General features: G+C 34.1%; 1 protein-coding gene across 5 annotated transcripts in view; it reads left to right on the forward strand.

Moving 5' to 3' along the window:
- Positions 1-12,649, forward strand: part of METTL15 (methyltransferase like 15) — a 100,549-nt gene extending 87,900 nt beyond the window's left edge. For all 5 annotated transcript variants that reach the window (XM_040558690.1, XM_040558689.1, XM_040558691.1 and 2 more), the window contains 3 exons: positions 149-340; positions 2,702-2,880; positions 11,063-12,649. In XM_040558690.1, the coding sequence (XP_040414624.1) occupies positions 149-340; positions 2,702-2,880; positions 11,063-11,508 (817 nt within the window). In that variant the 3' untranslated portion in view covers positions 11,509-12,649. The remainder of the gene's footprint in view (positions 1-148; positions 341-2,701; positions 2,881-11,062) is intronic.
- The last annotated feature ends 2,473 nt before the right edge of the window (positions 12,650-15,122 follow it).

Below are 15,122 nucleotides of genomic sequence, written 5' to 3' on the forward strand. Positions count from 1 at the left end.
CTGGCATATGAAATGTACCTAAACTATTACTTTGGAAATAGTCCCATTGCTTAAGAGACAAGTGAGCATTACTATCTAATTCCTGCTATACAAGAGGAGAGCACTGCGCTGTTAAAATTGAGGCTTTTTATTTGTGATTTTCTTGCAGGAAACAGATTCGAGCTCTTCTAGGACAGTTTAGCCAGTCAGAGGCTTTGCTAATCTCATCTGGAGTTGAGCCAGGGACTCTAGATGGAGTTCTCTTGGATGCTGGCTGTTCTTCTATGCAATTTGATACACCTGAAAGAGGTTTTTCCCTGCAGAAGGACGGACCTCTGGACATGAGGATGGATGGTGACAGGTACATGTGCATGTCATTTCCTTTTAAGCTAGAGAATGGCCATCATAAAACCACATCTAATTTTGCACAAATATACTGTATATATTATGCCACAAAGCTTTTTTTCAGTCTTAATACTTAAAATCCTGGTTATGTTCTTTTTCTTCTTTAGATAAGAGGAATGTTACAGTGATGATTAAACTAATTAAACCAATAATGTTTTCTTAACTCTATCGCTAAAATTTTACATTTTTGGTGTGTATGGTATACAGTTACAGGCACCGCTTTTACTGTAAGACATAGATTTCTGATAACATTGTGGAGAGCAAAAAAAGCTGCCAAATATGTTGACAGGACACCGAGTTACCTAGAGCCTTGAGGTATATTTCCTAGTTCTCTTTCGGTATTGAATTTCACAAGGAAGATCGGAGGCTTAAAAAAAAATAAATTAGAATATTAATTAAAATTTTGTTTCCCTTAATTGGGAAGTGAGTGCAAAAGGCAGACTGTTAAATATATTTTTTCTCTCTTCGATGTCTGGCTGGGTTGCCTCAAGACCAGTATGGTCTGCATGGTTCCTATGAAGCCTTCCATGCTTTTTTTAAGTTGAGGCCTGTTGTCTTCCTTCTATTTCTGCAGTTTCTCTGACTATGTGATCTGCAGGCTCACAATTCTTTACTGCAATCACTTTCCTTTTTTGCTACACTTTCTGTTTGTGGAATGTCTGCTTGACCATGTTCGGTTGCTCTGTCAGGGAAGAAGCAACTTCCCTCCTTTCTGCAATGGCCATCTGACCCAGTTACTTCTCTGCAAAAGGAATATAAAGTAACTTTAAAAAAAATCAAAACAAAACTAAAAAGCAACCAGAAATCCCATTCATGACAGCTGCCAATTAAAATCCGTTAGGTATTACAAGCTTGCCTTAGTAGTCTTGGAGGTTTCCTTTCACGTTGTGTAGGAGGCACATCAGGCTTACTTAATTGTGAAGTTATCAATTGCTAAATAAACAATCTCTATTTAAATGATCAGAATTGGTGTTGAGTTCATTGAAGAGCACGAATTTCAATGGCATAATGTTATTTTCTACTTATGCAGCAGTTTTCATCTTCTAACAGCCTAATATATGCCTAATATAGCATTGTGGTTTTCATGTGAAAAGACAAAGACCTGTGTTTTATAGATGATGGCAGTAATTGTATAATGCATTACTAAGAGTATGAACATTTCTTTGCCTTGTGTTTTGATGAACCTGTAGTCTTACAAAATGTCATTTGGTCTTTCATTGTTCACATAGAGCCTATGTGAAGACTATGGAAGCCTCTGTTTCTAAGCAATTGTCTTAACACATTAACATTTAAGTCTTAACACAGCAAATTTCATGATGCTGTCTTTTTCCAGTTTTGTATAAAAAGCTCACGTGATCCTACTGGGACTTAGCCCTCTGATTTCAAAAGTCTGAATTTGGGGCTTGTATTTGCATCATGAGGATACATATGTATAACAGTATATAAGAACAAAGGCTACTTGTGGTGTAACAAAAACCTTCCACTACAGTTGTTGCTATGGTACTCCTTGCCTCTGATTTCTAAGTTTTGTTATATTTTATAAGATACTGCAGGAGAGTAATGAATGCCTGAAAAATATTCTGCATGTTAGTGTCTTTTTAGAAGAGAATTTATTAAGTAGGTTATATGTTTTCTCCACATTAGTAAACACTTCTGTGATCTTCATAAAATACTTTGAACTGTTTCAATAGCATAGTGACACAATTTAAAAATAAATAAATATGTACGACTTATACCATTTCAATTCTAACAGTTCCTTTCATTTGCAGTATTATCTCATTTGAATTCTCTCAAAACAATGTTTGGATATAAATTCTTACACCTTTTCGTGAAAAGTAAAGTTAAACTGTTTTCATAAGCAGTTGTTTTCATAGCAGGAGATGTGAAAGAAAATATCTTTGAGATCAGTTCCAAATAAAAAACAACATATAATGCAAGGTGACTAAATGAACCCAGAAGGGACAAGTTTATATTCTAAAGATGTCTAAATAGGAACAGTCACACAGCATTTCCATTTTAACATGATACTGAAATGTATTTATTCCTGTAAACTCATTAGGCATAGTTTATGATTGTACTTAGAAGTTTCAGCTGTTTTAATTGATGTTAAGGAACAAACTATTTAAAGTAGCAAAAAATAGCATTTAAAAGGTACAAACAAGATCTGTTTTCATAGGGTTGCTGTCTCTTACTTGAAAACCTCAAAGGCACTTGTATGCAGTGTGTGTGTTTGACTTTATGTCTCAATGCTATGAAGCTTCACCTCTTGTCAATGAAAACTGACGTCAGTGAACTAATTGGCTCTTCTTGTGCGTAGGTACCCTGACATGCCCACTGCTGCTGATGTTGTGAATGCTTTAGATCAACAGGCACTTGCGTCCATCCTGAGAACATACGGGGAGGAGAGGCACGCCAAGAAAATCGCTTCAGCCATCGTTCAGGCACGCAGCATATATCCCATCACCAGAACTCAGCAGCTTGCAAGCATTGTTGCAGGTAGCCTCATTAATTCTTCACAGTGGCTGAGAGAGAAAAAATATTAATCCCCAAAGTCCCAGAGGGATCTATTTGTACTTGAAATCATGCAGGATCTAATCCTGCTTATTCTGCTCTGATGTCAGCTCTCCTTTTTTTCCCCCGTAAGATCCCACTTCTTATACTGTATTTCACCAATTAGTTTAATAATAGATTTTACATGAAGTGATTTATCATTTTGTCAACGAAGTTGAAACACAGAATGACAGCAGCCTAGGGAATTCTTTGTCCCAGCTATTGATAAGCATTCAAATAGATACGTCATATGCATCTCTTTGTTTTAAATTTCTACATTTTAATATTTTGAGGGGAAGTACTATGGCAGTTTCCAGTTATGAATGAAATTAGATTCATTCTCTCTGCTTAAAGAATGAGGAAGCAAAAAGTAAAGCAATACGTAGCTTGCTTCACCTTGTGAATGTCAACTAGATCAGCCTGAAGCGCCTATTGAAACACTTCATCTTACTTGCTCTTCACTGTAAACAACTTGAACAAAATCTAGTTAGACAGGAGCTGTGCTCACATCGAGAACCTTCACATTTGTGTTCTCGAGTGAAAATTTTCAAGCAAAAATATAAGATACTTATACTGTGCCTTAACAATCTAAAATATAAGGCTGTATTTATTTATTTATTTATTTGTTTGTTTATTTATTTTTAATTTAACCAAGAAATGAAAATGACTGGGTCTTGTCACGAAATACCCTAAATTGTTGACTCCTTTAACTATAGACCTTTAAGATGGCTATCCAAATTTAACATTTAGTAAAGATTAGTGTTACAAGTTTTATCTGTATCCTGAAGGCTTTAAAAATATATTGTTTTCATAAAACTGTGTATTCTTCCTGAGAAGAGAAAATGGAGAGGGAGGTGCCGATCTCTTCTCCCTGGTGATCGATGACAGGAAGCACAAGAACAACGAAAGCTGCTACAGGGGAGCTTCAAACTGAACATTAGGAAAAATGTCTTTACCGTGAGGGTGGTCAAACACTGGAAAAGGCTTCCTAGTCAAGTGGTTGATGTGCCGTGCCTGTCAGCGTTCAAGAGGCATTTGGATAATGCCCTTAACAATATGCCTTAACTTTTGGTTAGCGCTGAATTGGTCAAGCAGTTGGACTAGATGATCTTTGTAGGGCACTTCCAACTAAACTATTCTATTCAATTCTACTTAAACTGTAACTTTATTTAAAATATATATATATAATTAGTGATAACTAATAGAATAGTGATTAATAATTGTGATAATTAGTGATTAATATATCTTATTGCCTACCTTAGTGAGCTTAAGAAGTTTAATAGGGACTTACTTTTAATGGCTTTAGGATCACAAAGAAATTAAAAGGCTTTGAGTTGTACAAACCAGGATACTTGAGCAAAATGTCCACTTTAAACCAGGCCCAAAGTCTAGCTGATACGATTACAGGACCTGAAGACACTTCTAGCTATTATAAGCCCCTGTTGTAAATGTGTAGTAGGGATAATGAATGTGGGGAATAAATAATATTAAAGAATATATGAGTCTTTAATAAAACCTAAAAATTTGCATTTCTAAAATGATCATTATCATCAACTTTATAAAGTAATAATTTAGTGTTGTCAGATGTATCTCATGCTCTTTGAAACAACTATTGATTAAAAATATACCATTATTGAGATTAAAGCAGCCATATTGCTATGCTAAAGATGTGTTGCATGCTGTAAACAAGCAGTATGCTAACCTCAAAAATAATTCTGCCAACTAGCTTGAATTCAAAAAATAAAATTATTAGTGTATAAAAGAGATTGATCAAAGATCCCTTCACGTTTAATGGGTTGCATGTGAGTCATCACCTAACGGTCACTTTCTGTGAAAACAACAGGGGATTTTTGTTCTCACTTTAAACTCTGATGTATTAGAAGAGCAGCTTGATATGTGAATCAGGAATGCATCAGATAAGACGCATGCCAAAGAAAATGAATCCAACATATATCTGCTAAGACAGTAAATATGTATTTTGTGTACTTCTTGAAGTATGCAAGTAGTTAAAACAATTTTAGGACTATTATACTTATCCCTGTTTGGGTGGAACTTCTTACAATTTTAATCTGATTTCTCTGTAAAGGAGCCCAAGGGTGGATCCTTGCTAGTTTTTGAACAGATAATATGTTAAGAAAATTTCTGGTAACTATAATAGATTTTGTTCAATTTATCATCAGTATATATTCTACTACAAACTTACATCCATGAAGTTATTGAGGTAAGTCATAGCTACAGGGCCAGAGATCACAGCTACAGAATCCTCTTGATAGGACAGCACAAAAAAGTCCTGACTAATTCAAGACTTAAGCAGAGTAAACTCTATGACCTATTACTTAAATGTCAAGTCCTTAAAATATATATATATACATGTATATATATTCATTAGAAAAAATAAAATCTTGCATTTTAGACTTTACAGACTCTATATGATCATAATTTTTTCTCCAGAACAGGATCTTTTTTTTTTTGCCTGTGGCTAGATAGCTAGAAAACATGTAAACAATCTAGCCAATGAGGCTGGGTATCTGTATCTTTTTCTTTACTGATGTGAGTATCTGAAAATTCACATATTATCCATATTTCTCTAAAATCTTATGGTTTACTATGGCTTAAGATTTTCCAGAACTCTAAACTTTTGTGCTAAGTTCCAGCTGATAACCAGAATCCCAATGAATCCTGGTTAGATTTGGACTAGCCTGGAATGGAAAAGGGAAATGCTATCCAGGAAACAAACAAACAATAAAGGGAGTTAGAAGGTGTATTGCTGCTGTTAATTGATTGGGAGATAAGAATGAAGTATAACAAAACTAAGTAAAACAAAAGGCTCTACAACAGCCACAGATCATTCAGACATTTCTAAAGTTTGTACTGGAGAGAGTTAAAAGTTTTAAGGTACAGCTTGAAAAAATTATAAATAGATTAGTATGTCAAGATTGCCTACAACAGCTTAGGGCTAACTCAGGTATCCAAGTGATTTCTTAGTTAAACAGAACAGTCTTTTGTTCCAATTCAATGAAAGAATTCCTTCTAACTCTTGGCATAAAGCCTGAAAGTCATCTCTGAATTTACCGTGCCATTGAATAAAGTCCTACAAAATAAAATTAAATTTAAAAAAAAGGTTTGGCTTATTTTTTTCTAAATGTTTTCTAAAATGCTTTTGAGCCATTTAAATAAGAAGCTCTCTGAGTAAGCTGTGAATTCTACAATTTACGCAGGGGGAAAGGAGGATTTTCTAAATTTTTTTTTAAATTCACTGATGCGAATATTGTCTCTTCCTGTAGCTCAATCAAACTCTACGCACTGTTTACAATTTTCACACAGCTATCTGTAATGATGAACACTGTGTAAATACTAAAGATCAGTGGTTCTCTACTGAAGATCTGTGAATAGATGTGTAGAAGTCAATTAAGAAGTACTTCCTGATGGCTATTGCTGAAGCTCCTTGAGTTCTGTTGTGAAATGATAGTATTAACTGGATGTGCAGGAAAACTGGTTAGAAATAGTGAAATTCTTTAGACTGTAATTTTAATATGTTTTTTTTCTGTACTACTGCTCAATTTTTCCTTTTAGTGGGTAATATACCTTGTTATCTATTCATTTGTTTTCACAGTTTTATTTTTTTCAATGGCATTGAAATATGTTATCTATTAACAGGTCATTTTGAGATTATGTAGTCATTTGGACTTAACTTGAAAGGAATTGATGGTGAGATACTAAAGAATTGTGAAAAATTTAAAAAACTTTAATGGGTAAAGTCAGTCTTGTTCAGATTGTTCCACACCGATATACTTTAATTATCAGTTTGGAATTTGTAATATTGCCTGAAATTCAGATGGGTGTGAATTAACACTGTACTGAGGGAGCCCAGACAAAAGGACATTAGATGCGTCACAGAAACTTATTAAATGCAATGCTAATTCAACAGACGGATTCCTGCAAACAGGTGCACGATCTGAATTAATTTTTAAACTCTCCCACTCTTGAACACTCTGGAGACTTTAACAGTTCATATTGACAGGCACAGCACGTTGCTAATTTCATTCACAAGCTTAAGAATTTCAATACATTTTAACTTGTGAATCTATTAGATTTTTAAAAGTGTAAGTAGCATAAGGGCATCCCAAAACTAAAAATGATAATTTCTCTCTCTGGGATTTCAAACCAGTCATCTAGCTGGAAGCATGGTGTTTTTATGAATGAAATTCATTTTACAAGCTTCCCATGCAGATTTTCATATATATGTTTTTGTGCATTGTACAGCCTGTTACCAGTAAAGATTTTCTTTTACTGTTGCAACAATTGGAGGGGGCTGGGTGATAGATTTTGTGCCTCATCAGTAAGCACAAGTAGGTTTCTATTTAACTATACCAGAGGGCTGAGAGTGGGGTAGAAATATTTTTCACCCCTGTCACATAGGTTGTATCTACTGACTTTAATAAAAAGATGAAGGCTCGTATGACAGAAATCCCTATCACAAATTACATTTATTAGTCAATAGCAGTATCTAAAGACAGGCCAATAGGCCATTGAACTTGAAGATGTTTTGGTTTTAGTTAGTCTTTTTGGTTGCATAAAACTGCAGTGTCTGTATTTCTACACCAGTTTCCTGGTGTATCCTTTACCAGTGGTAAGGTATCCTTTACCAGTATTCGGTACCATTATATATGTTCTCCTGTGCTGTTTTCTCACATTCACCTGAGGCGTGTAAGGTTTTATTGTACTTGCAGAATATATTAGGGTTTTTATTTAATTCTCTTCAGAGTTTGTCATAAATGTGTATTACAAGGACTCACTTTTCCAATTTACTTTATAGATATTTCAAAGCACAGTTAATTGCCATAGAAGAGTATTGGAGAAAGACTTTACATTCAACATCCATGGCAGGACACCTGAAAGAACTTTCTTAAGACTTGCCACTGTCCTAGTCATGCTGGTAGCCTGAGTATCTAATTTCTTTAGTTTATTTACTCAGTATTTCAATTGCAAAATATCAGTGTGATCAGAACTGCTAAAAATCTGACCAGTACTAGCATTTAAGTTTTACAAAACCATTTTGGAAATAGAACAGATATTTATATCAACTCCATTCAGATTAGTAAAAGATATTCTGATGACATACAACATAAAACTCAGTATTTTACTAAAGTTCCAGTGAGATTGGCCGTGGAAATTTAAATAATGGTTCTCATTCTAGGTTTCCAATCAATAAATAAGCACAGTCGGTTTTGTACCCAGATTTCATGCTGTACTCTTGTGGGTTGGCTTCATTTGTATCTGTGATACTTTTGGAAGCTGGAATACTCTTAGAATATCAGAAATAGCTTATCCACGGAAAACCAGCGGTATTTTTTAGAAAGTACTTAGGCTGCTTAAATGCTTAGGCTGCTAAAATATGAATTTTTAATAAGTTAAAAACTCTGTGGATCTGCTTTGAGAGGTGAACACCAGCTCCCGATAGTAACAGCCCAAAACTGAAAGTGTAAAACTGGTGTTCTTGACATCACAACTGTAAATGTTGCAGCAGGTGGCAAGAGAAAGGAGGTTCTGCATAAAGCTGGTAGAACAATACCAGTTGAAGTGGAGGGGGAAAAAAACAAAACAACCACCATACTGCTTTCTAACCCACTAGCTTGTTAGTAGGAAATATTTTGTATGGAAACAGTGTTTTTTCATTCCAGTTACAGCTATTTTCAGTAGAGTAAACGTGATGGCAATAGGCTTGGTTTTGGAAGGGGGGAAGGAGAGAGAGGTATGTTTTCATTTTTTGAAAACATATGCTTGGAAGAAGAAAGAGACTCGTGTGGTATTGTTTTCACAAACTGTCATTTTTAGTCAAGAATCCATGGCTTTTGTAGTTGGATCCAAATGATACCCAAGTATCTGATATGTCCACTTGAAATTCTCCTGAAGAAAAATTTGATTCTAAATGAAACCTAAGACGGGGCTTAAGGAGAATATGAAGCTATGTAGATTTAGTCACTTAGTGAATGCTATGGAAATATGCATGTCCTGTGGTATTCTTTTGATACATTACATACTAATTTTAAACACGGCTGTTCTGAGCAAATTACTTGTATTTGTAGGTGTTGGTTAAGTGTATAAAGAAAATTGTTTATTTTGCTCAGCACACAGCATGCCATTATATTATGCATGAAGAGACAATTTTCTTCACACATAAATGGTAGTCAGTGGCTGTTTGAAGCGTTTCATTTTCAAATCAGAGCCTGTTTTTAGATGTACGAAAAATATGGAAATGGATATTGTGCTAGGTAGCACAAACTTGGTGTTTCAGCTGGTTTCCTAGGGCATCAGTAAGTATTCCTTTATGATTTATATAAGTTACAAAACACGGTGGTCTCAAAGACAGTAGGTAGCTAATGTAACTTTTCCTAGAGTCCGCACCTGATAGAGGAGCCAAGTTCCCAGAGATTAAATCTATTTTAATTGTGAAGCAGAGTTTAAGCCACACATCCCTGTGCAGTAATGTGCATTGAGAGAAGTGCATCCTGCTGCCACTTCTGTTTAGAAGGACTCAGACAGCAGTAAGAAGGAACAGCTACGGTGGGGTTTTTCAATTAATTCAGGCATTTTTGTCATTAGAGTCAGAGGAGAAGGAATGCAGTTGGGAAAATAGAATATGCAGAAATGCACCTTGGATGCATCGCATACATGATAATAACTTTGTTAATAATGATTCAATTTTATATATCATTAGTGGCTTCTCCCTTTGCTTAACAGTGATGATCACTTGTGTTTGTGATGTTGAACATATGTTTTCTGACATAAGTAGAATCTCACCTTTAAAATTCTGAAGAATTCCACCAATACAATATTTTGTGCCAGCATACTGGCAAAAATATAGAAAAACTTTGATATTTCTATTGTTTTTTTTCAATCACTTTTGTAAATGTGAATTTAATCAACTTATTTCAGAGGCATCATGCTCCTTTCTTTTACTTCACTATGCAGAATATCAATTACTTGATTTTGAACTGCATTTCTTTCAAACCATTGCCTTATTATGTTGTAGTTTAGCACTGGCATAGTATTAAGGCATTTTAATACACATATACCAGATGAATTGCCTTATCTCTAATGGGTTCTCTTCTTTGAAAAAATAATTATTTCCATGCCACTATAAAATGCCTGCATTCACTTACATAATAGATTACAAGTTTATTCGGGTTTCACAGATCTTGTAAGGCTCTTGCACTTTAGTCCCTTTGATTCATCAAATCTCTTCTTTGCTCTGTACTCCGATAATGAAGATTCAAGCATAAAATACATAAAATAATGCTATATTAAAGTTTACATGAAAATTTCAGTCTCTAAAGAGACTTGCATAACTCGTAGGAACTTTGGGGAAAGAGGAGGAGGGAATTTTGCGCCACCAGTCAAAATTATTTAAGGTGGTGATTTTTCTTCAAAAAACTCGTACCTTGACACATTCTGCTATACAAACACGTGAAAAATCAACAATATCGGTTGCATTTTCTAAATTTTTCAAGGTGCTTCTGTGATCATTTCAAGGAACACAGGTGTAATGGTCAAGAATTATCTCCAAAATAAGACGTCTATTTTAAGCTTTCAGTAATTAATTGAAAGATAATTACCACTAGATAAACATTGTATTTTCTATGTAAATGAACGTAAAACATTCATTTTATCTCTGCATGTGAATAAGTGCATAATAATGTAGAAGGCAAAAGTTAAAATTTTGTGTCCACCTTTTTTTTTTCTTGCCTTAAAAGCATAAAACAAACCACCTCAAACGATTAATTGGCATTGATTATACTGAGTTGTAAGGTATAGGATTTATCTAGCCCATCTTCATTTTTCCCTGTTTTGGTTTCAGCTATCATTTTGCATTTTAACTTTGTGAAGCATTTCAGGAAGCAGTTCCTATAGGAAAAAACAACACTCAACTGCAAGCCAGCTCAGTTTAATAGGGTTTTAAAGGTGATTCAAAGCAGGAAATATATCTTTTAAAGAAGGAAGCTCACTACTCAGGGTTCTGTTGTAAGTATGCTTTCCTTTCAATTCATCATGCATGAGTGGATTAATGTCAGATTAGCAGTGTAGAAATAACGAAATACTAACATATACCTTTTCAAATGTATTACAGGTGCTTTTCCAGCATCAGCATTGTATGCACGAAAAGACTTGCTTCAGAGACCTACGCATGTTGCTACTAAAACTTTCCAAGGCCTGCGAATATTTGTAAATGATGAGCTTCATGAGCTCTTTATAGGGCTGAAGACAGCTGAGAAGTTTCTAAAACCTGGAGGTCGCCTAGTAGCCCTCTCGTTTCATTCTCTAGAAGATCGTATCATCAAACGTTTTCTTCATGGAATAGGCATGAAGGAAAAGTACAATCTTGGCTCACGGCAGAAGATAAGACGAGCTCTGAAAAATTCCTCCAAAGAAGATGACTCACAAGAATTTCCCCATGGAAAACCCAACTCAAAGTGGACTTTTATACAGAAAAAAGTTATCACCCCTCAGGCCAAAGATATTCAAACAAACCCAAGAGGGAGGTCAGCCAAGCTAAGAGCTGCTATTAAACTCTAAAACACAATTTATCATTATATAATTGTATAATTTCCTAAAATTTCATTTTCCAGAAAGCTACCTAGACAGATAATATCAAAATAAAAAATAAAATGGAAAAGACTGTTAGAAAACATTTTTCTTATCATTGTGCTTCTTTTTAATTGGGATGTAATATAGAACATCAAATGGTAAAATAAGTTAGATGAGTGGATGTCACGAATTATAACAAAAAGACATCTTTTTAAAAAGAACATAAAAACTATTTTTTTTAACTATGGTTTTGATGTAATTAAAATATTCCTTCTAGATTAAATTCAGAACTCTGACAGACTAAATTCTGATTGCTGATTGAGAAAGACAAGAAAGACATGTTTTTATGGGGGTTGGTTTCACAAAACTAAGTCAGATTACTGGTTTAGTCTACAGTAAGTTTTTTAACTAGCCTAAGAATTCATGATATTTAAATTTCTGTGTCTGTTGATTTGTTGCATGAATGTTTGTAGCTAGGAGCTAGATCTTAAATAAACTGCTATCATTATGTAATGTCTAATCCAGGAATTTATGAATGAGCTCTTACCTTTGTTAATAAGTAAATATTTACATCTGAGTGATAGCCTGGTAATTTAATGTTTATGGATTTGAAGTAATGAATTGGTCTTCGGAAAAAAAGCTACTTAAAAGGCCACTGTATTGCATTTAGACATTATAAGCAGTGAGCAAGCACCATGAAGATTTGTACTAGATAATTTGGATTTCTTCCTGCAACCTGTGCTTCTGTGCATCCATGCAGTACAACTTCTGTGTGTTGATGGAATTACTATGAACCCATCAAACAGGATACTGTGAGACTTCTGTGGTATTCTCCTTTGCTGATGAAATTTTACTAAGAGGTGCTACGTAGTAACCTATAAAATAAGTAGCCTACTAACACCAGTTTCCTATTTGGATGCCATCCTAGCCAGTAAAATTTGTAATTTACTTTTGTAATGTATTTGTTATATAAGTTAATATGAATTGGATTTAGCTTTAGGTCTTAAAAGACCATTGTTTTGCTATTTTTGTATGTTAATGATGATCAGGTAATACCATAAGTTTTATCTTCTTTGACCTCTGACTTACCTCTTAAGGAAATAAAAAAAAGTTCTTATTTGGACAATCAGATCTGTAGCAGGACTTCATTTGTGATTAACTGGAAGCTTGGCTGATAGAATTAGAAAATATAACTTCTGACTTTGAACTAAATGATTACTTCACTAGCTTTTGAAACAACACTGATTGGATCATTCCAGACTTGATTTTCATCAAGCATCCTCTTCATGTTGATTATTTCACTGGAGTGTTTGGGATTATATTGACACAAACAATTGAAATTTAAATTCACCATCTATAATATACAGTATATTGGTACCTGACTGTTACTTAATTCCTTGGTAAAGCTAAATCATGATAACATAGATCACTGATCTGAAATACCAGTTGAATGATGGGCATCTCTGAAATTTCAGTATTCTCCCCACTTTCATTATGTGTGTTATTAAATATTAAATACAACATTCCACTTCAAATAATATTATTTGCTGACATCGTAGAGACAACAACCCGTACCTTTAATAGATATTTTTTCATTCAAGTATTAAATATAAATATCAAAAGTTATTTTTAGTTAAGATTCCATATTGAAATGTACTCCAATAGTAGGTTGGAAAAATTGTGCTTCAACCATAGGCTTAGAAGAGTTATAATGCAGTGCTATGTGCTGTTAAGGAACATGTGTGAGGACAAGAACATCCAGTTGTAGAAGTAAATATCTGCAGAAACTATGTGAAGACGTTAAAATTTCTTATGCTTAAAACTATATTTAAAAAACATGCTTCCCACATCTAATTTCAAAGACACAGACTCTCATGATAAACTACTGTATACCAGTTGTTGTAAATGCACTTCTTCATTTTCTGCTTCAAGAGTAGGAGACCTGACCTTACCTTTGATGATGAAGGTTGCAAATCCTTTTAGGTTGGAGTTGCACAGCCATGGAAGTGCATCAATCAGTGAGCTCTTCTCTGTTTCATTCTTCTCAGGGTCTTCTCACTTTCAGCCTTGAGATATGGAGAGTCCTTGAATTTAATTTCTGTTTCACTGAAAACAGAATTTTATTTTTTTTTCCCATGGAAAAAAACTTCTTTTTATTTTTAGACAAAGTATTCTTGTATCTTTAGGCATTTCATTTCTGTTTAGTAGGTGAAGTTCTGTTATGTGAAGGGTATTAGGCCTTTTTTTTTTTTCCAACATATGTTAAACTTTCCTAATGTGGTATGTTGCACATGTTAGGAGAACTAAACTTTTTTTTTTTACCATAACCAAAAACATTTTTTGTATGAAGGAGATGGTATCTGGTAGAAAATTACAGTCTCAATGAAAGCTAAATCATGCCATCAAGATACAAATTATATATCATTTCTAAGAAATGCCATTAAACCTTAGCAATATTAATTTTAGATCAGTCAAATGCAAGATCATATATCTGAAACCAATCAAACAAAATACTGTAGCCTATGTTTACAGAGAATGTGGCAATACCATAATATTGTACATGATGGGAAGATCAGAAATGACCAATATGTTCAATATTTGTAGAGAATATCAAGTAGTAGTTGTGGAAAGATGGTGGTGTTGCCAAGCAATATGTATGTGCGGAGCATATTGCTAGAATATCTCTTTTCTTGTTAGGACTCAGAGGTGTGTGGGAAAAAAATAAAAGATCAAAAACCAACTACGAGACTATTCCTGTGCGTTGTAAAAGTACTTTATATTGAAATTATTTTAAAAATCTGATTTAATGGGTTACTCAAGAGAATGTAAAAAGTTGATATGCAGTCTAAAGTACCTACTGAAAGAAGAGATTTGTGTAGAATAATGTCTTTAAAACCAGACACAGTTATGCTGTAAGGTTTTTATAGTACAAATACTGTACTTTTTAAAAGCATCAAGTTTAAGAAATTAGCTGCATTTAAAGCCTGTGTAGCTGCATGAGGGCCCTCTGACAATTATTATTTCAGTATTGTTTCCTAAGAATGATTATAATTTTTATTGTTTAAGAATATGAAGGGTTAATCATACTGTTTTCAAGTAATATAAGGAATTAATTTTCTTTTTACATCTCCTGTAGTTGAGTAATTTCTCAGTAGTCTTTTATAGTTGCATCTACTGAGATTGGCAACTGACTGGGAAAGATGCATGTTGGAAATGTCAGTTTTTGTATACATTTTGTGGTATTTGACAGATTTTTGAAGGAGAAGGGTCTTAATGTAGTGTGAATGGAGAAAATAGTTATTTCAATATACCCACTATTATCAAATGGCTATCCTTTAGTAGCAAGTGTTGTATAAGGCTTTGCATTCTGCTTTCTAGAGTAGCATTTCTACTATTATTAATGATTCATACAATAATTGCTATGATATTGCTCTTTATATTGGAGGAGACATGGTATTAATTAGAGTGTTTATGCTCTAAAGAGTATAACAGTGCCATGAGGGTGGAAACATGAGGACTTATGCCCTGAGGAAAGGAGACATGCAGGCATAGGATGGTTGCAACAAGCAGTCTGAGATGCAGCTTATTGGTGATTTTATTTG

The sequence above is a fragment of the Cygnus olor genome, chromosome 5 (genome assembly GCF_009769625.2).
Source record: "Cygnus olor isolate bCygOlo1 chromosome 5, bCygOlo1.pri.v2, whole genome shotgun sequence".
Classification (NCBI taxonomy): domain Eukaryota; kingdom Metazoa; phylum Chordata; class Aves; order Anseriformes; family Anatidae; genus Cygnus; species Cygnus olor.